This window comes from Trichechus manatus, unplaced genomic scaffold (assembly GCF_000243295.1).
Source record: "Trichechus manatus latirostris isolate Lorelei unplaced genomic scaffold, TriManLat1.0 scaffold00037, whole genome shotgun sequence".
NCBI lineage: Eukaryota > Metazoa > Chordata > Mammalia > Sirenia > Trichechidae > Trichechus > Trichechus manatus.
This window is the reverse complement of record NW_004443973.1, coordinates 14,336,835-14,359,946: the sequence shown is the minus strand read 5'-3', so window position 1 is coordinate 14,359,946 and position 23,112 is coordinate 14,336,835. Positions and strand designations below refer to the sequence as shown.

The 23,112-nt window shown below is 36.9% G+C and overlaps 1 protein-coding gene across 8 annotated transcripts in view; it reads left to right on the top strand.

Annotated features, from left to right (window-relative positions):
- The window catches only part of UBR3 (ubiquitin protein ligase E3 component n-recognin 3), a 254,201-nt gene that overhangs the window by 163,796 nt on the left and 67,293 nt on the right, over positions 1 to 23,112 (top strand). For all 8 annotated transcript variants that reach the window (XR_002823969.1, XM_023730582.1, XM_023730581.1 and 5 more), the window contains exons 25-27: positions 1,465 to 1,614; positions 12,900 to 13,033; positions 18,224 to 18,334. Coding sequence is in view for 7 of the 8 variants with exons in the window: in XM_023730582.1 (XP_023586350.1) it covers positions 1,465 to 1,614; positions 12,900 to 13,033; positions 18,224 to 18,334 (395 nt within the window). In the remaining variant the exon portion in view is untranslated. The remainder of the gene's footprint in view (positions 1 to 1,464; positions 1,615 to 12,899; positions 13,034 to 18,223; positions 18,335 to 23,112) is intronic.

Genomic DNA, 23,112 nt, shown 5'->3' with positions numbered 1-23,112 from the left:
TTTAAAGTTTATTTTCACATAAAATTTATCTTTAATTACAAAATAGCCTTTGCCTTTATTTTTAACCTTTATACTTACAAACTCACGGGATTAATCTAAACTAAGTGTTTGCAAAACAATCGGAAAAATCTTTTTGCTCCATGTTTTGCTTTCATGTTTATGGAGTTTTGTGGATGGGTAGAGGATAGAATGGACAAGTGATACAAGGATGACGTAGTTAATGTCCTCAAAATAATGCGAAATGTCTTTTGTTTGAAAACATTAGACTTCCCTTGGGGAACAGTTCTCCTTTGAACTTGCGGGTATCAGACTCACCTCCTCTTTTCTGAAGTTTTCTACGTAAAATCCAAAGTAGTCTCACGTCAAATCTTAATGGCCTCTGGTACTTTCTTTCTTGTGAAATCTTTTCATTTTGACTCGTTAATTTCATTTTCACAGACATTGTGCTTTATAGTTTTGATTCTGTTCATATGCTGTTGGTTATTTTTTCCTCTAATTTCTTTGTTGGCTTCTTTTTTATTTCTGTTAATACTAGGCAGTATCTAAAGTTCTATTTTAGGTTTCCCGCCCCCTTCCCTCTCAGTCACTGTTAATAAATATTAGATATATGTTTATTTTATCTGCATGAATTCTTGATAAAAATATCTAAACTTCCTCTAACATATATATATTTAATGTATTTACTTAGATATACTTTCATCTATTACACATCTCAAAAATCACTTCTGCCTCCCAGGTCTTTCCAATGCCCTCTACTCACTTCTTTGTCCCATTAGGGACAGGATCATTGATCTTCATGAAGTTAAGGGTCTTTATCTGAAAGTCATTTTTGACTCAGTATTTTATTTCTTGTTATTGAAATTCTATCACCAGGACATTGCTGTTATTTTCTGTAATAATGTGCTTTTAAAATTAATATTTAATAATACAGCCATATCTAAATTATTTCTGTACGTAAATGAACATATATTGATAATTATCATTAAAGAGATATAATTGCTGGAATTTGGAGTAAGGGAGAAATTGTTTTTTCCTTACTTACGCGCTCTTCCTTTCTAAGATTGCTGTGTTATTGTAAATTTCCCCTCTAAGATGCCTCGAGGAAAATTAAACGTCTCCTTTCTTCTTTTAAAATGTTACATTTTATAGTTTTCTTTTCTTGATACAGACGTCTTTGCCTCTGTGTTTTTAGTATCAGTTTTCTTTGTGAATGACTCAACAACATCAGAAGTGTATTTAGCCATATGTTCTTTACAGTCTTTATATCAACTCTGCATTTTTTGTTGAACCTTTTTCTGAATAAATGTTTTACTTTAGCAAGATATTTTTTTCATAGTTATTACTATATAAGTTTATTGGTAATAAAGTTCAAAATTATTTGAACTTGACCCTCCCCTCCCCCATGTTCATTGAAGAGAGATTTTTTTTCCTTAGAAATTAAGAACTGTAACTTTTTTTCCTCAGACTCTCCTGAAACGGATATTCCTATGGAGATAACCACAGCAGAACCACAAGTTTCTGAGGCAGTATATGACTGTGTTATTTGTGGACAGAGTGGCCCCTCCTCTGAAGACCGACCTACGGGATTGGTTGTACTATTACAAGCATCTTCAGGTAAAATCAAAGTAATTTTTTCAGTGGGAACATTTTAGAGCCAAAGTATATGCAATAGATTAATACATATCTGTATTAAATGAAAGTTATATCTCTGTCTAGCTATAACTGTAGCAAGGATTGATTTAGATCTGTATAGCAAAGATTCTTAATCTTGTTTTATCTCACTTTCCTAGGCAGGAGTCTTGAAAGAAGCCCTTAACAGAGAGATTTCTCTATAAGTTATACAGTCTTTTTTCTTTAAGTGTGGCTTACAATGATATTATTGTGTGTGATGGTGATGGTATGTTACCAATGCTAGATGGTCAATAACTGAATTAAGCTTTCTTGGCAATTTAATTCTTCTAGAACCTGGAAATTTCTTAAGCCCAGAGATATTGACAATTTAAATATTTTTTTAAATTACATGCAGCTATGCCTTTATTTCTTAAGCTATTGGAGCAGTAATTTTTGAAACATCCTGCTGATTGATACATTTGCCAACCTGTAGTTTAAAAAACATTAGCCTAAGTAGTGGAATGTATGTTTGCCCACCTACATTTTCTGCCTCTCATGTTTCTTGGGAAGTTGCTTTCCCATTTTTAGTGCATGCTGCCACCGGGTGGGGACCTGTATAACTGTTAGAAATGGGAAGAAATGGGCATGTGCTACAAATTACTGTTTTGACAGGGTATTGTATGAGGTGTTGCATCCTCGAGGTGTTATTGTGTAAAACTTTTGTCTCTTTTGGCTTTTGTACAGCAAGATAAGCCTTGTAAGTATATTTCCGTGTTCCTGTGTATTATTTGGAAGTTGTGTTTCTTGCGATGATTCCATGTTCGTGTGAATACCCCATTTTCAGGTGCCATATATTGTATGCACCTGTCAAGGAATTTAGAAGGTGATGCAGAGTCCTGAGGGACATATGTGCCCCACATATTATGTATCAAAATCTATATTTCATAACAAAATTTCAGAAATGCTCCTTGATTCAGCATGCCTTCCATTAATGAAAACGCATGGTATTAAAAAAAAAAAAGATAATTTGTACATGAAAGAGTTAAAAAAATGTGAAGGATTTGACTGAATGCTGTCCATCTTCTCCAATACCAAGATATTTTGAGATAGTGGCAACTTTTACATACTCTAGTCCCAGTGAATTTAATCCTTTTCAACAGGAGTACGTGTGAAGCAAAGAGAAAATAGAATTCTTATATTTCTCTCCCAAGCATTTTTTCTAGGGTGTTTCCTTGCTAAATAAGTGTGGTGAAGTGGAAAGAATTAAGACATAGAGACTCTCTTGAGTTCAAATACAGGTATTACTTGATCTAATTTGGCCAAGTTTGTTTCCTTCTTTTAGATATAGATAGACTATTGACTTCAGTGGGTTGTTGTGTTGATTAAGTAATGTAGTGTAGGCAAAAAGGATAATTGTTATATCTCATTGATGGATTGACCCTTTTGATCAATACTTAATGTCCTTTGTTTCTTATAGCAATTTTAAAGTCCATTTTGTCTGATACTAGCATAGCTACCCCAGCTCTCTTTTGGTTACTATTTGCATGGAATATCTTTTCTCTGTCCTTTTATTTTCAACCTGTTTGTGTCTTTGGAACTCAAGTTAGTCTCTTGTAGACAGCATATAGTTGGATCATGTTTCTTTACCCATTCTGCCCATCTCTGCCTTTTAATTGGGAAGTTTAATCCATTTATGTTTAAAGTAATTACTAACAAGGAAGCGCTTCTGCCATTTTGCTATTTGTTTTCTATATGTCTTACATCTTTTTTGTTCCTCTTTTATCATTAACCTTTTGTAGTGTGCCATTTTGATTCCCTTCTCATTTCTTTTTCGGTATATTTTTTAGTTTTTTCCTTAGTGATTACCCTGAAGATTACAGTTAACATCTTGCTTTTCTAACAGTCGAGTTTGAATTAAATACCAACTTAGTTTCAATAGTATATAAAAACTCTCCTCCTTTACAGCTCTGTCCCCACCCCCTTTGTGTTCATCTCTGAATGCCTGCACTTTTCTACAAATAAGAACACTTACATTTGTTCTAAAAATCTCAATCTACAGTTCTTTCCAAATTTAGTTTACCTTATTATATTTTTTTAAATGGCACTATGAGAATAAAAAAATTAATTTTAACTCTGGACCTTCTAAAGTTTTGCAAAGACTGTGGGGATTAGTGGAATGGGAAGACTGTATAATACTGTTCTCTTCTCTTATGGAGAATAGAGGCTCCCAAAGTAAGTATTCTTTAGAACAGCCATTCTGTACAATAGTGAAGTAGCAGGTAAATAAATACCTTTACAGGTAGACAGAACTGCTATAAAGACCCTTAATTTAAGCCATGTTTTTAAGGGTTTCTAAGTTGGAGCCCTGGTGGTATAGTGGTTAAGAGCTCCACTGCTAACCAAAAGTTGGCAGTTCAAATCCACCAACCACTCCTTGGAAACCCTATAGGGCAGTTCTCTGTCCTATAGGGTCACTATGAGTCGGAACCAACTTGATGGCACCTAACAACAACAACAATTATAAGTCTGTAATTCAGTATAAGTCAAACATGTTAGACTAGGGAGAGAAAGCATGGGGCTTTTTGATACATGTTTTCAAGACCAGGCCAATAAAGAATCAGGCCTATAGAAATAAGCACACCTTAGCACCCAGATCTTGGTCTCTAAATACTATTTACCACTAAAATGAACTAGGACTTCTTAGTGAAATGGCTGATTTCAGGGCAGGGAATATATAGGACAAACTCAGTATAACTCGTGATACTAGAAATATAGAAGTTACCAAGGCTACTAGGTTTGTGTTAAAAAGATTTAGGAGACAACTTGAATAGAGTTCCCCTAACAGAGATGGAGTAACATGAGCATCAACAAGAAAATTAATTGCAACAGAGTTCACACTGATACAAATAAGTACTGATTAATTACTTTTAGAATCTGATAAAGAACCACCATCTCAATATTTTGAGTACTATAAGGGAAAGAATACAGTATTTTCTTGCCTTTCCTGTACAATCTATACCTCAGAGTAACCAAATAGTTGATAAGATAAAATTTCTTTTATAGGAGTATTACAGCTAGTAAACAAAGAAGGAATGAAAGAGAATTTGAAATCCCTGATGAACTGATGGATCTAGGAAATAATCATCAATGGCTGCTAATATCTCAAACAGAGAGAGAATAGATTGGACAGAGGAACATACTAAATAACCATGAAGGGATGCATTCAGGAAAATCCAAACTGTTCTTCAATGACCTAATTTCTTCAAAAAGTAAAATGCATGGGGTGAGGCGCCAAAAAGAGGGAGTTAAAGCAGGAAACTATTAATTAAAAGACTATAAAAGGACCATACAGTTATTAAATAAGAGACAATTGGGGAATTGGGAACACTGACTAGACATTTGATGATATTGAAGAATTTATTTAGTAGTGATTGTGGCCATGTGTAAAAAATAAGTCTTTTCGTTTAGATAAAAATAGTGAAATATTTATAGGTGAAATTATATGATGTCTGGAATCTGTTTAAAAATAATTTGAAGGGGAGGGAAAAAAGAAAGTAAGAATACCCAAAAAAAAGTAAGAATAGCCATGAGTTAATTACTGTTGATGAGACATGAGGGCATGAGGGTTCGTTTTAGTAGTCTGTTTGCTTTAGTATATGGTTAAATTTTTTTCATGTTCAAATGTAAAAAAAGAAACGAATCAAAATAAAGAAATCAGAGAAAAAACTGGGGGAGAGAGTGTCAGTGGGTGGATGAGGCTGGGAAGGAAAGGAAAGAAACAGCTAAAAATTTCACCTGCTAGAGTTCCCAATTAAAATCACTTTTGAGATTTTAATGCTTTTTAATGTTTAGTGTCTTATTATTTTCTTTCTGTCTCTAAAAGATAAGACAGCAATGGTAAATGGGAATTATCTAACATTTATTGGTTTAGCTAGTGTACCAAACTGCTAAAAAGGGATTAAATAACATAACAAATAAAAGCAGTTTTAAAAATATTAAATAATAAACAAACAAGAACAAGTTTAGAACAACAAGGATGTAAGCTTCATTAGGGAAGAGATTTTTTTGTTGTTGATTATTTCTTATTAGAACAGTACCTGGCACCTAGATGCTCAATAAATATTTATGGAATGAATGAATGAATAAAACAAAACATTAAATTGATGATTCCAATATGTTTTTTGACAAGTAATGGAAAGTCAAATAGAATAATCCAAGTAAGCTGGTTTCTAGAGAGTAGTAGAAAAGAAAAGTAGTTATGATGATGGTAGGCAGAACTCCCACACATTTCCTCTTTAGTAGACATTTCTGGTCTTGACAGCTCTATTGCAACATCCCACTTAACAGGCTTCCCGGATCAATTTCATTTTTGACAACAGTAACAGGAGAAGAAACTAATTTACCAGGCACCGTATTTTATAAACATATACATGTACCTAACACCAGAGTTCCAAAATACATGAAACAAAAACTGACAGAATTGAAGTGAAAAATAGACATTTCTACAGTGATAGTTGGAATCGCTTGGTGGTAAAAAATGGTTAAGACCTTCGACTGCTAACTGAAAGGTTAGAGTTTCGAGTCCACTCGGAGACATCTGGGAAGAAAGACCTGTCAGTCTACTTCTGAAAAATCAGCCAATGAAAACCATATGAACTACGGTTCTACACTGACACATGGGGTTGCCATGAGTCAGAATAGGCTCAACAGCAACTGGTTACAATGACAGTTGGAGACTGCACTACCCCACTTTCATTAATGGATAAACAACTAGACAGATTAACAGAGAAATAGGAGACTTAACATTATAACTAGACCTAACAGACATGTATAGAACATTTAACCCAGCAACAGCAGAATACATATTTTTCTCAATTGTACATGAAACATTCCCCAGGATAGACCATATACAAAACCAAACCTATTGCCTTCAGATTGATTCTGACTCATAGCAATCCTATAGGACAGAGTAGAACTCCCCAATAAAGTTTCTGTGATGGTATAAGGTTGTGTGTCAACTTGGCTGGGCCATGATTCTCAGTGATTTGGCAGTTATGATACAGGTCAGCAGTTATGTAATGATGTAATCATCACCATGATGAGCTCTGCCATGAACAGCCAGTCAGTTGAAAGGGAATTTCCTTGGGGATGTAGCCTGCCTCCAGTATATATGAACTTTCTGGCAAAGCTCACTGGCTTTTGCTTGCTCTGGATCCTGCATCTGGCTCGTCATCATCTGACCTCCAATTCTTGGAAGCTGAGCCAGTGGCCTGCCATATTGCCTGCCTGTCTTGGGATTCATCGACCTCCACAGCCTGTGAGCCAGCAGTCTGCTGTTTTACCAGCCGATCTTGGATTTGTCAGCTTCCGCAGCCCATGAGCCAGCAGCCTGCCGTGTGACTTGCCGATCTTGGGTTCATCAGCCCCTGCAGCTACATGAGTCAGGAGAAACCACCAGCCTGACACCTGACCCATGGACCTAGAACTTTCCAGCCTCTACAGCCATGTGAGCCATTTCCTTGATATAAAACTCTCTCCACACGCGCGCGCGCGCACACACACACACACACCCCTGTTGCCATTGAGTCGATTCCGACTCATAGTGACCCTGTAGCGTATACGTGTGTATGTATGTGTGTTTATATATATGCTTCACTGGTTTTGCTTCTCTAGAGAACCCAGCATAAGACAGTTTCCAAGGCTGTAATCTTTGTGGAAGCAGATTGCCACTTCTTTTTCCCACAGAACGGCTGGTGGATTTGAACCACTGACCTTTAGACCTAGGCACTTAAGCATTGCACCAGCAGGGCTCCTTCTTAGACCACATAACAGACCACAAAACAAGTCTCAATAAATCTAAAAAGATTGAAATAATCCAAAATATCTTCATTGGAATGAAACTAGAAATCAATAACAGAAGGAAAACTGGAAAGTTCATAAATATGTGGAAATTATAAAACCAAGACTTGAGCAACCAGTGAGTCAAAGAAGAAATTACAAGTGAAATTGGAAAATACTTTGAGGTGGATGAAAGCAAAAACACAATATACCAGTAAAACAGTACTCAGAGGGAAACTTACAGCTGTAAACTTACATTAAAAAGGAAGAAAGATCACAAATGGATTTACACTTTAAGGAACTAGAAAAAGAAGAGCAAGCTAAACCCAAAGCTAGTGGAAGGAAGGAAATAATAAAGATTAGAGTGAAAATAAATGAAATAGAGAATAGGAAAATATACAGTCATTGACATCAAAAGTTGATTCCTTGAAGTGATCAATAAAATTGACAGATGTTTAGCTAGACTGATGAAGAAAATAAAAGAGAAGACTCAAATTACTAACATCAAAAATGAAAGTGAGTACATTACCACTTTTAGAAATGAAAGTGGGGATTATAAGAGAATATTATGTGCAGTTGTACACCAACCAATAGGTAACCTAGATGAAATGGATAAATTCCTAGAAACAAACTACCAAAACTGACTCAAGAAGAAAAAGAAAATTTGAAGAGACCTATAATAAATAAAGAGATCGAATCAGTAATCAAAAAACCTCTCAACACAGAAAAACCCAGGACTAGATGGCTTCCGTGTTGGATTCTACTTAACATTTAAAGAAGAATTAACATGAATCCTTCTCAGACTTGTCCAAATGATAGAAAAGGAGAGACCACTTCCTGACTCATTCTGTGAGGTCAGCATTACCCCCCAATACCAAAGCCAGATAAAGACATCACAACTTTTTTTTTCTTACAGCAGGTATTTTTTTTCCTTGATCCAGGATCCAGTCAAGGATCATGCATTGCATTTAATTGTCATTTTGTGGTTAGCGTCTTTTAATCTGAAACAGCTTTTTCTCCCCCATTTTGAATTTATGTTTTATAACATAGACAGTTTTGAAGAGTCCAGGTCAGTCACTCTGTAGAATGTCTCAGAATATGGATTTGTATGATTTTTTCTTATTATTAGATTCAAGTTAAACATTTTTGGCACGGATACTGTTGTTAGGTGCTGCCAAATCGATTCTGATTTATAGTGACCCTACGTACAACAGAGTGAAGTGCTGCCCAGTCCTGCGGTATCCTCATAATCACTGCTGTGTTTGACCCCATTGTTACAGCTACTGTGTCAATCCGTATTGTTGAGGGTCTTCCTCTTTTCCACTGACCCTCTACTTTACCAAGCATGATGTCCTTCTCCATGGACTGATCGCTCCTGATAACGTATCCAAAGTTCGTGAGATGAAGTCTCGCTGTCCTTGCTTCTAGGGAGCATTCTGGCTGTACTTCTTCCAAGACAGATTTGTTTGTTCTTCTGGCAGTATATTCAGTATTCTTTGCCAACACTACAATCCAAATACATCAATTCTTCAGTTTTCCTTATTGATTGTCCAGCTTTCACATGCGTATGAGGCAGTGGAAAATACCATGGCTTGGGTCAGGCGCACCTTAGTCCTCAAAGTGACATCTTTGCTTTTGAACACTTTGAAGAGGTCTTTTGCAGCAGGTTTGCCCAATGCAGTGCATCGTTTGGTTTGTTGACTGCTGCTTCCATGGGTGTTGATTGTGGATCCAAGTAAAATAAAATCCTTAACAACTTCAATATTTTCTCCATTTATCATGATGTTTCTTATTGGTCTAGTTGTGAGGATTTTTGTTTTTTTTTTTATGTTGAGGTGTAATCCATACTGAAAGTATAGTCTGTCTTCATCAGTAAGTGCTTCAAGTCCCCTTCACTTGCAGCAAGCAAGGTTGTGTCACCTGCACATCACAGGTTGTTAATGAGTCTTCTTCCAATCCCATTGCCGTATTCTACATCTTAGAGTCCAGCTTCTTGGATTATTTGCTCAACATACAGATTGAATAAGTGTGGTGAAGGGATACAACCCTGATGCACACTTTTCCTGATTTTAAACCACTCAGTATCCCCTTGTTCTTTCCAAAGGACTGTCTCTTGGTCTATGTACATGTTCTGCATGAGCGCAATTGTTCTAGAATTCCCGTTCTTCGCAATATCCATAATTTGTTATGATCCACACAGTCAAATGCTTTTGTGTAGTCAGTAAAACACAGGTAAACATCTTTCTGTTATTCTCTGCTTTCAGCCAGGATCCATCTGACAAGGTACTGCACAAGTGATATTCCTTCCCATTGCATCACATCAGGAGGTTCATAGTGTCAGTTTGTCCCATTATTGGTGATGCCAGCCAAGTTTGATCATTGGTTAAGGTGGTAGGTAATCTGTGTTGTTAGGTGCTGTTGAATTGGTTCCAACTCATAGTGACCATATGTATAACAGAATGAAACGTTGACCAATCCTGTACCATCCTCACAGTTGTTGCTGTGTTTGAGCCCATTGTTGCAACCACTGTGTTGGTCCATCTTGTTGAAGGTCTTCCTCTTTTTCACTGACCCTCTGCTTTACCAAGCATGTTTTCCTTCTCCAGGGACTGGTCCCTCCTGATAACGTGTCCAAAGTTCGTGAGATGAAGTCTCGCTGTCTTTGCTTCTAAGGAGCATTCTGGCTGTACTTCTTCCAAGACAGATTTATTTGTTCTTCTGGCAGCTCATGGTGTATTCAATGTTCTTTGCCATCACCATAATTCAGCCTGTCCACCACTTGTCTGTCAGTTTGCTGTACTGTGATGGCTTGTGTGTTGCTGTGATGCTGAAAGCTATGCAACCAGTATTTCAGATATCAGCAGAGTCATCCATGGTGAACAGGTTTCATTAGAGCTTCCAGACTAAGACAGTCTAGGAAGAAAGACCTGGTGATCTACTTCCTTTCTTTATTTTTAATTTTTAATTGTACTTTAGGTGAAGATTTACAGAGCATATTAATTTCTCATGAAACAATTAATATACATATCGTTTTGTGACATTGGTTGCCAACCCCATGACGTGTCAACACTCTCCCCTTCTTGACCTTGGGTTCCTCATTTCCATTTGTCCAGCTTTCCTGTCCCCTCCTGCTTCTCGTCCTTGCTCCTGGGGTGATGTACCCATTTAGTCTCATATACATGGTTAAGCTATGTGTATTATTGTTTATTTTATGGGCCTGTCTGATCTTTGGCTGAAGGGTGAACCTCAGGAGTGACTTCACTACTGAGTTAAAAGGGTTTCTGGGACCCGTACTCTCAGGGTTTCTCCAGTCTCTGTTAGACCAGTGAGTCTGGTCTTCTTTTGTGAGTTTGAATTTTGTTCTAAATTTTTCTCCAGCTCTGTTTGGGACCCTCTGTTGTGATCCCTGTCAGAGTAGTCAGTGGTGGTAGCCGGGCACCATCTTGTTGTGCTGGACTCAGTTTGGTGGAGGCTCTGCTAGTTGTGGTCCATTAGTCGTTTGGACTAATCTTTCCCTTGTGCTTTTGGTTTTCTTGATTCTCCCTCGCTCCAGACAGGGTGGGACCAGTAGACGTATCTTAGATGGCCACTAACAAGCTTTTAAGACCCCAGATGCTACTCACCAAAGTAGGATGTAGAACATTTTCCTTATAAACTATGTTATGCCAATTGAACTAGATGTCCCCTGAGACCATGGTCCCCAGCCCTCAGCCTAGTAACTTGGTCCCTGCAGGAATTTGGATATGTCTGTGAAGCTTCTTTGACTTTGCCTTGGTCAAGTTGTGACGGCTTCCCCAGTATTGTGTACTATCTTACTCTTCACCTGGTGATCTACTTATTCTTTTTCCCCCCAATTTTTATTTTATTTTTTATTGTGCTTTAGGTGAAAGTTTACAGCTTAAGTTAATTGCTCATACAAAAATTTATACACGTATTGTTATGTGACTCTAGTTGCAATCCCCAGGATGTGACAACACACTCCCCCTTTCCACCCTAGGTTTCCCGTGTCCATTCAACCAGCTCCCATCCCTTTCTGCCTTCTCATCCCGCCTCTAGACAGGAGCTGCCCATTTAGTCTCGTGTATCTGCTTGAACTAAGAAGCACACTCTTCACAAGTATTATTTATGTTTTATACTCCAGTCTAGTCTTTGTCTGAAGAGTTGGCTGCAGGAATGGTTTTAGTTCTGGGTTAACAGAGAGTCTGGGGGTCATGTCTTCTGGGGTTCCTCTAGTCTCAGTCAGACCATTAAGTCTGGTCTTTTTATGTGAATTTGAGTTCTGCACTCTACTTTTCTCCTGCTCTGTCAGGGACTCTCTGTTGTGTTCACTGTCAGCACATTTGTTGGTAGTAGCCGGGTACCATCTAGTGCTTCTGATCTCAGGCTGATGGAGTCTCTGGATTATGTGGCCCTTTTGTCTCTTGGGCTAATATTTTCTTTGTGTCTTTGGTGTTCTTCATTCTCATTTGCTCCAGGTGGGTTGGTGATCTACTTCTAAAAAAAAAATAAGCCAGTAAAAACCTTATGGACAGCAGGTAATCTATAGAATGATATATTCAGACTGTATCCACTTACCCCTTTACACTTTTTACTTGCCGTTCCTTACCTGAATCAGTTATTATGTTGATGGTTGCAAAATGGTGATTTTCTAATTCTTTCATTCCTAATGTGTGGCTGACAATCTTCTCTATTGCTAAGCTTCCCCAACCCCTGCCATTTTCTGAGTATTGCTGTTAATATTGTTGTTAGTTGCTGTTGAGTCAGCTCCGACTCATGGCATCTCCATGTGTGCAGAGTAGAACTGTGCTCCGTAGGGTTTTCAAGGCTATGACTTTTCAGAAGCTGGTCACCAGACCTGTTTTCTGAGATGCTCTGGGAGGGTTCGAACGGCCAACTTTTATTCTTTTTATGATTCATTGAATGTGTTATCTGTTACCATCATCATTCTTTTTGATATTCAAATTTTCTCAAATTTGGCCAGTCAAACTCCTTCAGGTCCTTATGACCTGCCCCATTGGTGTTTGAACACTTCTTTGCTCTTTGTTACCCAAAATTCCAGGCTCACCTTGCACTTTTCCCCAACCCTGCAGTCAGCTCTTTCTCTAAGGAGTTCTACTTCCTTTTAGTGAGAAATGGTATATTAAAAAAAAAAGTTTATCGATACTGGAGAGTCATAGCTTGTAGGCATTTTCAGTGAACAGATTTGGGAAATATTCATCCATTCATCCATCCATCCATCCATCCATCATGAATTCATACTCATATTTTAGTGTTATTTTAAAAATTAAATATTGACAAATTTGAAGCTTTGTTCTATAGAAGAAAATGAGGACACCACTTCTTTTAGGTCTGTAAAAATAGTTGTTCGTGGTAAATAATTTAGCTTTTCTTGGTGAATCAAGTGTACATCTTGGTTATTTAATGAGCCCTTATCTCTGCTATTCTTGTAGTTTTAGGGCAGTGTCGTGACAGCATTGAGCCAAAAAAGCTGCCAGTCACTGAAGAGGAACAGATTTACCCTTGGGATACATGTGCAGCAGTTCATGATGTGAGGCTTTCATTATTACAGCGGTATTTTAAAGATGTAAGTGCCTTCTTATTGAATAATATTTCTCTCTGCAAAATTGATGGTTATTTCCTCCAAATAGAGTTTTATGTATTTTTCTTCTCCCAAAATGTCATTCTGATTTGAACTTGGTAAGTTTTTTAGAACAAAAACCAACATGTAGATGGAAAAACAATTGAAATCTGTTAATAAATAAAAATTTCAAGTAATTGTAATATCTTTGTTTTAAAAGCTTTTTAAATTTTTTTTATTTTGAGGTATATGAATTCAATTCAATGGAATGGTAAGCATTAGCTCTGTAAAAACTATTAGATATGGTATGAATATTATGAAGTTTTTGCTTCCTTTTACTTTCTTTTAAAGGTATGTAACAATATTTCATTATGATGCTTTTAGAACGTTAAGTAGGAACAAATTTGATTCACATCTTCTGTGTGTCCTTGTTGTGAACTTTGTGGGTTTTTTTCCAGCCCTTTGCACTTAGGGACTCTAGCACTCAAAGGTGTCTCAAGGCTTAGAAGATAAACTTTATTTATTCAGTAGCGGCAGTAGTGTTTTCTTCTTTGTACAATTTCTGAACCACTTGTGTATCAAGTGAGGTTTTCTTTAACCTGTTACTGATTCTTGTGTTGACTGTTTCTTGGATTAAGTAAACATGATAGATAATAGCTTAAAATATTGAAAATACTTAAAATATAAAGTAAAGCATTATTTTAAGTTAGCTATATGAGATGATTGTCTGGATAGATTTCCAAATAGAACTTCCTTCTTGTTCATAATCTACTAGTTTAAATGGAATAAATTAGAAGGATAGGTAGAAGAGAGGATACTTAATGGTTGGAAACAATAAATGACTCAATGAAGATAAGAGTCAGAGTCTGGTTTCATAATGTCTGGTTTGAGGAGTGGATTCTGGAGAGGCTGATGGCTTTAGTTAGGGAGCTATCATATAGAGTAGAAAGGGTCCTTGACCAGAAAAACTAGGGTTTGATCCCAGTTTTTCCATTTTTCAGCAATGTGAGCTTGGCCAAACCTCTTAAAACACTCTAGGGCTTAATTTCCTTGTCTATAAAATAGGGTTTATAATGGTCTTCCATATGGTAACCCACTAGATTCTGAAAAGGAGGTGAATTTCCTTTAGATCATTTTGCACATAATAAAGGTCAACATAAATGTAAAATGGGGTTTTTGATATTCCATCTAGCTCATTTAGAAGGGCTCAGGTTAGGCCTTAAAATACATTTAGGGATAGGTAACGAGGACCGTGCTTCCATATATTTTCCAGAGGCTTTAAGATGAAATTATGATTTTTTGTAAAAAGCAGCTTATGTGTGTGTATATGCGGGTATATATACAGATACACACACACATACTTTATGTCTTCTTGCTTGTTTTAATTTTTTTATAGGATATATATATTACTTTATTAATCAGAGAGGCCAGTTAATTTTTTATTTTGAAGAAAATGATGAAATTATGCTAAGTTCTGCTTTTTCAGAAAATTTGCTGCCACTTTTAGATTTTATTTCCTTTCCATAATCTTGGTTTCAGTTTTATCATTTTGGAGTCACCTTAGAGTGAATGGGTTAAGAATTCCAAAACCAAATTAGAAAAGAAAAATAATTTGATTGCTTCAGGGTATAACCCAGACCTAAGAGCATCATAATTTTGAAGGAGGAGGAGATCTAAGAAAGGAGAGAAAAGGTAGGATATCTCTTTCTTGCAGCCAGAATAGTTATTCATCTCTAGAAAAGAGTCTTTAAAGGCTCTGAAGTGAAACTTGGATCTCTATTGTGTTTTGTTAGCAATTATGAGTAATGATGTATCCCTGTATCATTACTTCTACGTAACGTCATACAGGTTACTTTCTGTATATATGGTTTTTTCTGTGGATTGGGTACCTGTGGAAGTCTATTGAGATTTCTGGTTTTGGTTTTACATCCCCTCGGGGGCTAGCACATGCTTTGTGTGTCGTAGATGCTCAATGAAGTTCTTACTGAATTACTGTAGTACAGAGTACCAGGGTTTTTGTAGCCAGAACAGACTGTGTAGAGCAGAATAGTGATTACCAGTGGGTATTGATACTGATTATAGAACTAAACTGTGTAGATTCTGCTCCCTTCAGATCAAATGCGTGCATTTTACGCAATGATGTGTAGAATTTTAGTCATGTAAGACAGTACATTTACTGTAGAAACTAGAACTGTTTTACATGGGAAAGAGAGAAAAGTAGTAAAGGGAAGGAGCCTAGGTTTGGGAGTCAGATTTAAGTTTCAACTTGGACTCTACCACTTAAAGTTAAGTGACCTTGAAAAACTTTTCTTTCTTCTGTAAAAAGGGATAACACCACCTACTTATAAGGTTTTAATAACCGAAGAGGTTGTGTAGATTAAATGTGAAGTGCTTAGCATAGTGGAGTGTAAATAGTTGAAGCTCCCAAAATGTTAGTCTTTTATTACTAGATTTTTTCCTGCATTGTTTTGATTCTGCAAAGGCTCAAATAAGACATCTAACAGTAAATTAAAATTATATAGACAAATAACTTACTATTTGCAGTTTGAAAAGCTAACTGCTTTTATTAAAAAGTAAGATTAATTACATTTTTATAATACAGTGTTAAAGAGAGCAGCTTGTTTATTAACTGACTACCAACCATTCGAAAATGATCTAATACCAAAATCTGCTTCTACTTCAAGCAGCTCCAAAACATAAAACAGAGATGAGCAGGCCTCTTGTTGTTTTTCTGATTTGTAACAGTAGAAGCCTGTTCACCTGCTATGAGTATTTGATTTGTGCTGCTGTATATCTTTCAGTCAGCTGGGAAGGCGTTTTGTATTGTATAATAGTTTTCAACCTTTGTATAATCATGAAGAGTCTTAGTTTAATATTGGAACTTTGTTTACTATCATTTGAAGATTATTTGGTCATCTTACATTATAATGTATAAATTTTTTTCCAGCCTAAATAAAATTTAAAGGCTGATAATGTAAAATATGACCTTTAGCTAATAATAATGTATCAGTATTGGTCCATCATTTGTAACACGTATCACAGGAATGCAAGGCGTTAATAGGAGAAATAATCTGCAGGGGAGGGGATATATGGGAACTCTACTTTCTGTACAAATTTTCTGTAAACCTAAAACTGCTCTAAAAAATAAAGTCTATTAAAAAATCTAAAGGTTAACTTAGTTTTTTAAGCTTGTCAGAACATATAAATCTGATGGCTCTCAAATCTTTCATTATCTGCTGTCACTCATGTTAGACCTGATGTCACACCCTGACCTAGCCATCAACTTACTACAGATCCTAGAGGGTGAACTCAAGTTCAGGTTCTAATGCTGTTTCACAGAGGCCAAATGATGAAAATTCAAAGGAAGTATTTTAAGAGCAAAAATCTTAAGCCTCTTTATAGGTTAAAGGAAAGAATTAGCAGAGAAGAAGTTAGAGGTGTGTAGAGAAAGAGTAGATGAAAGCAATTAACTTTTAAAACAAATACAAAAAGATATGTAGTTTGCTCGTATAATCTGGGTCCCTTTTTTATTTTATGTTAAACCTTTGTAAATATTAAGACGTGTTTTTGGGTTATTCCTGTGATCGTATTTGCACTTTAAAATGATGTGTGGAGATGCATCATGGAGAGAAGAAATTGGAGTCAAGGAGGCCAGTTAAGAAATTGCTTAAGCCCCTCCTCCTCCCCCCCAAAATGATGAAGACTTGAATGTTACAGTGGGAATGGAGAGGCCAAAACCGTGAGTTATTTAGGAGCTAGAATCAGTATGGTTTGGGAACTAATATTGTGGTGTGATGTAGAATGACTCTGGTTTCCAACTTGGTGACTAAATGGATTGCAGAGTTTTTAAAAAAACAAGAGAAAGAGAAAGGTTCATGAAGTAAATGACAAGTTAAGATTTTTGATGCATATATTTTATGTTACATGAAGGGCATCAAACTGAAAATTTATAGTTGGCAGTTGAATATTTGTATCTAACACTCAGGCAAAAGACCTAGGCTTGCGAGGTAGTTGAAATCACTGGGAGGATAGTTATAGTGAGAAGAGACCAGCACTACGAATAGAACCTTGAGGAATATAAACATTGAAGGGGCAAGTGAAGAAATAAGAGTCTTGAAAGAAGGCTTAGGAAAAACATTTAAATAGGTAGGAGCAACACCAAGAGATGGTAGTATTATGGAAGACAGAGAGAAGTAAGAATTTCAAGAAGTTAATTAATTCAAGAAGTTGTTAATGTGAAATGTCACAGAAAGATTAAGTACTGTATTATTGTTGTTGTTGTTGTGACCCTATATGACAGAGTAGAGCTGTCCCATAGTGTTTCCTAGGCTGTGATCTTTACAGGAGCAGATCGCCGGGTCATTTCTTCTGTGGAGCCGCTGGTGGATTCGAACTGCCTACTTTTCAGTTAGCAGCGAGCCCTTAACTATTGCACCACAAGGCCTCCTTTAAGTACTGTATAACCAAACCCAAATCCACTGCTGCTGAGTTAATTCTAACTCATAGCAACCCTACAGGACAGAGTAGAACTGCCCCATAGAGTTTCCAAGGCTTAAATCTTTACAGAAGCAGACTAGCATGTCTTTCTCCTATGGATTGGCTGGTAGATTCGAACTGCTGACCTTCTGGTTGACAGTTGAGCGCTTAATCACTGCACCAGCAGGGCTCCTATTAAGTACTGTATAAAAAAACCAAAAACCAAACCCGTTGCCACTGAGTCAATTCCACCTCATAGCGACCCTATAGGACAGAGTAGAACTGCCCCATAGAGTTTCCAAGGAGCGCTTGGTGGATTCGAACTGTCCATCTTTTGGTTAGCAGCCGTAGCTCTTAACCACTATGCCACCAGGGTTTCCAAGTACTGTATAGAACAGGTAAAATAACCAAGAGCCCTATAGTTTACACTGAAACATAGTATAATATCAAGAGCTTATATTTTATGGGGTGGTAGAAAGATTAATTCATAATATTTATTCTTTTTCATTATGAGCATAGATATTTAGGAGCTGAAGCTTTATGGTGTTACAATGTAAAAGATACTACCTTAGGGCTGTCTAGTTGATGGTTTCTTTATATCACGAAAATACAAGGTCCATATTAGTATAACTATGAAATCACACAGAAGTATATGTGAATATATTTAAATATATTTGAACTTATTTAAAATTTATTTTGTCTGTCTGTTTGTTTTTTAAGAGTTCCTGTCTCTTGGCAGTATCAGTTGGTTGGGAAGGAGGTGTTTATGTACAAACCTGTGGCCACACTTTACATATAGATTGTCATAAATCTTACATGGAATCATTACGGGTAAGTTGATTAGAAAAATTTTTTAAAGGTTTATGTATTTATCCAGATATTAAATCCTTTTTGCAGTTTATATACTCCAACTCCAGCTCATCATCTTGGGTGATTTTGATGGCCGTTTGAACTGTTCTGCTAATAACAGCCTCACAGTTCCTTGACCGCTTCAGGGATTTTCTTTTTTTTTTTTTTACTTCAGTTTAGCAACTTACTTCCATAACTGCAATTTAGACTTGGTCTTCATTATTCTGTTCTACTCTATCTCTGAAATACCAAGCTTTAACATCTGTCTTAGTTATCTAGTGCTGCTATAACAGAAATACCACAAGTGGATGGCTTTAACAAAGAGAAGTTTATTCTCTCACAGTCTAGGAGGCTAGAAGTCCAAATTCAGCTCCAGAGAAAGACTTTCTCTGTCAGCTCCTGGGGAAGGTCCTTGTCATCAGTATTCCCCTGGACTAGGAGCTTCTCAGCGCAGGGACCCCGGATCCGAAGGATGCTCTGTGCTCCCAACATTGCTTTTTTGGTGGCGTGAGGTCCCCATGTGTCTCTGCTCGCTTCTCTCTTTTATATATCGAAAGAGATTGACTTGAGACACAAGCTAATTTTGTAGATTGAGTCCTGCCTCATTAACATAACTTCCTCTAATCCTGCCTCATTAACATAATAGAAGCAGGATTTACAACACATAGGATAATCACAGCAGATGACAAAATGGTGGATAATCACACAATACTGGGAATCATTGCTTAGCCAAGTTGACAGATACTTTTGGGGGATACAATTCAATCCATAACAACGTCCTACTGTATCATCTCATTATATGATTATCATTAGTGTCTCTTGCATCTGACTTCATTGAAATCTCTGGTTCCCTGCCCCTTTACATTTTTCATAGTGCATTAGCTCTTTCCTAGCCTCACTTTATTCTTCTACACTCATTCTTCTATTATCAGTCATTTAGTCTGCTTCCTTTGATCTTGGATTCAGGCATCTAACCCTGCTAGAGAAAATCATACAACTATGTGAACTGGTGCCACCACAAATTAATGGTTTCTAATACAGTGGCTTAGATGAAAGTCATGGGCTGTAAATTCATTTACCTGTTTTAGATCACTGTTCTCTTTTCCCCTTAGCAGCTATTCTAAACCTTTGGCCCCTCTTTACCTAAACCCCCAAATCCCTTTTCTCTCACCAGATTCTGTCTCTTCCTGCATAACTGAGAAAACAGTGGTTTTCTGTTACACATTCCATTAGTTTCCTAACTTGTTTTTCTATTCCTTGGTAAATGACTGCATTCCTACCAATCCTTTCTTCTTCTTCTCTTTGAGGAAATATTCTTTCTTCTGTTCAGGGATATTTTTTCTGTCTGTGCTCTAGTGTTCTTTTCTCCTTAACACTACAGGGACCTGATCCATCAATAATTAACTTCTTTTTCTTATGTATCTTCAGTTTTTCTGACTCTTCTGTCCCTTCTTCTCAACTCATAAAGATGCTAAAGTTTCCCATTTAAAATTCCTTTCCTTGACCCTGCATTCATTTTAGCTTCAGTCTTCTCTTTCTCCATCCATTCTTAGCTCAGCTTCTTAAAAGCATGATCTACTATATTCCCAGGTTCCTAACTCGGAAGCAGAGGAGGTCGCTTTTTTCTTTCTATTCTTCACCTTTCACATTCAGTAATTTACCAAATTCTGTTGATTCTGCCTTCTGTGTCTCCTATAGGTGACATTCTGTATTCACTAGTCCCGCTGCTACTTTTTTGTGTATGCCTTCTTCTCTCACCTTGATTATTATGGTTGCTCTCTTATTGATCTCCTTGCTTCAAGTCTAAGTCATTTACTACACCGATCTTTCTAAACTGTAAATCTGATGACGTATGTCTTTGGCTTAAAAATTCTATACTGGCTTCCAAACTCCTTACATGGACCACAAGATACTTTATAAATCTGATAGAACTATATCCCAATAGGATAAAGTTCACTCTTCTCTGAGTGACATTCAGGGCACTCCATGAAATGGAATTACCTGTTCTCTAGCTTTATCTTCCATCAATTCAGCAATAATAACCTAATTAATAGTTCCTTAAGCACATTATACATTTTTCATATCTCTGCATTCAGTCATTCATTCAACAAGTATTTATTCAGTGCCTACATCGGGGATACGAGAATGAATAAAACACAGTTACTTTCCTTAAGGAGCTTACTGTGTATTCGGTGAGACAAAGAAATAAATAGTTACAGTATATGTGCTAAGTGTTAGGTGTGTGCAGGATCTTATGGGAACATCTACCAGGTGCCAGAACATTTGATAAGATAATGTACTTGAATGATAAGTGTTGAGACTGGAGAAGTAATTAAGGGTCAGATTGTAAAGTGTCTTGTGGTCCCTGTAAGGAATTTGAACTTTATACAGATCCTTACAGAAAGCCATTAAAACCATTAAAGGCTCTTAAAAAGAGATAGAACATGTCCAGAAAGATTATTGTGGCGTGAATTGTGGTTATGAAGAGAGGAGATTGCAGGGGAGTAAGACAGAGTGCAGTGATACCACTTAGGAGGTAAGACATAGTGATGGCTTAAGGTCATGGCAGTGGAGATGGAGAGGGAGTTATGGATTTGAGATATATTTAGGAGGAGGGTCTTCTGCACTTGGTGAGAAATTGCATGTGAAACATAAGGCAAAGTGAAAGTTGATTATGATCATCGAGTCTCATATTAAGTAGATCATGTTGTGAGCAGTACGGTTGGAGGATGACTTAGGTCTCCCTAAGGAGGGCTTAACAAAGGGTGTAGAAGGAAGAAAGTGAATGGGAAAAAGAACTTACAGGATTTATTAATTAGGTATTGGGGTAGGAGGAGGAGGCAGGAAGCTGAAGGAGCTGCCATGACTTTCTTCCCCTGAGATAGGAGGTGTAGCCTTATGCTACTAGAATAAAGAGGGCAAGAGATGTGGTTGGTGGAGGCATTTGACAAGTATGAAGATGGTTTGGAAGAACCTCTTTGGAAGTGGGTAAGAGAACATTTCCAAGGTCTTGCAGAAAGATTGCCAGGCAGTATTCAGGGCTCAGCTGGTGTTGAAAACAATTTGTAGTAAAAGGTTATTTGATTTTTCTCTAATAACACTCAGTTTGAGTGCAGAATTGGAGAAGGCATACAATTTTGTTTGAAGGTTTTGTTAGGTATGTATGACAGAAGGACATATGGAAAAGTAATGGGGAGTGTTGAGGAGAGTTTTTGAAGTGAATGATCATGGAGTATAGGCAGGATAGGAAAAGCTTTTTAAAGTGGGGGAAAAATGAGGGACTAAAGGACAGGAGTTGGTGGTTGAATGTAAGACGTTTGAATTTAATATTTCTAGATGTGGAACAGTTTTGGGTGATTACAGGATAAAGGTCTAGTCACGGTAGTAGGTACTGGAGAAGAGTGGGGATCAAAGCCACAGAAGCTGACGAAGTTAAGGAGCTGAGGGACTAAGATATTAGATTGGTCATCCACATAGACACTGAAGTTGCAGGACTTGAAGTGGTGAGGAAAACTGATCTAGATCCCAAAGTCTTCTGTGATTGTGGGCAGTGAGTGACATTGAAAAGGAAGGAAAAAAAAAAAAATGATGTGGTACCATTAAATAACATGAGCCACAAAGACAAGAGAATGCAAGAGTGATGATCTTAAGGTAGCACTGGAGACTGAGGGGGATGCTGAAGTGTGAGAGATTTGGGAGAACGACACCTTTTGTGAAGGTGTCAGGAAAGAACCTAATTTCAGTTAAGGCAAAGAAGAGGACCTAGCATTCTTTGAAATTAAGGCTTTAGGGAGGTTTGTTTATCACAGGATGTTTGTCTATGTCCAGGACCCCTGCCCCAACCTTTTGTAAACTCTTCTCCTGTATCTTTAAAACTTAGCTCACAAGTCTTACTCTGGGAAGCTTTCTCTGTTGAATTTATATAGTATGTTATAATTTATTTGTTTCTGTTTGCTTTTAAATTGTGAGTACCATAAGAAGAAAAGATGTGTCTTAACTCTACTCCAGCACCTGGCACAGCATCTGGTACATAGTAGAAATTTAGTAAATGTTTGTAGAATTGAATTTAAAAGAACATAGTGTTACATTTTTAAGGACTTGGGAAAAATAAATGTCAAAAAGTAAAAAATAGAATTAAGTTTTTAGTTAAACTACTTGAGATGCAAGATATAGTGGAATGAGCACCAAATACAAGAGTTAGGAAATGTAAGTTCGTCTTGGCATTGGCAGTAATGACCTTTGTGACCATAGGCAGCTAAATTCATTTTCTTCTCTTTTGAGTCTTTTGTTTTCCTCATTATTTTTGTCTGTTTGGTAATAATGATCATATTATAGCATTCGTACATATTGCGTTAATACGTTAAAAACATGTTTTGAGATGAGTTAATTTAGTGGCAGAATAAGAGAGACTGCTGGGAAAAGAGTAACATGGTGGTTAGAACTAGACAGTAACAATGGCCTGAGAGAGGAAAATAGATGTAGGGTAGTGTCAGGCAAAAGAGAGGAACAAGGGCTGCAGCCTGAATTCCTGTGTTAAGTCCTCTGATTAGCATATATTAGTTAGCATGTATTACAGTCTCTCATGAGCAAGAGCTTCTAGGCGTATGTGCATTGTGTCTCTAATTTAAAAATTCTACTTTTTCTCCTCTTACTACTAGAAACATCTGAAAGAAAGGACGCTAAATTAATTCCTCTCTTCTCACACTTATGTTCTGAGTACTCCAATACTCTGAGTATTCTACCTAAATCTTTCCCACACC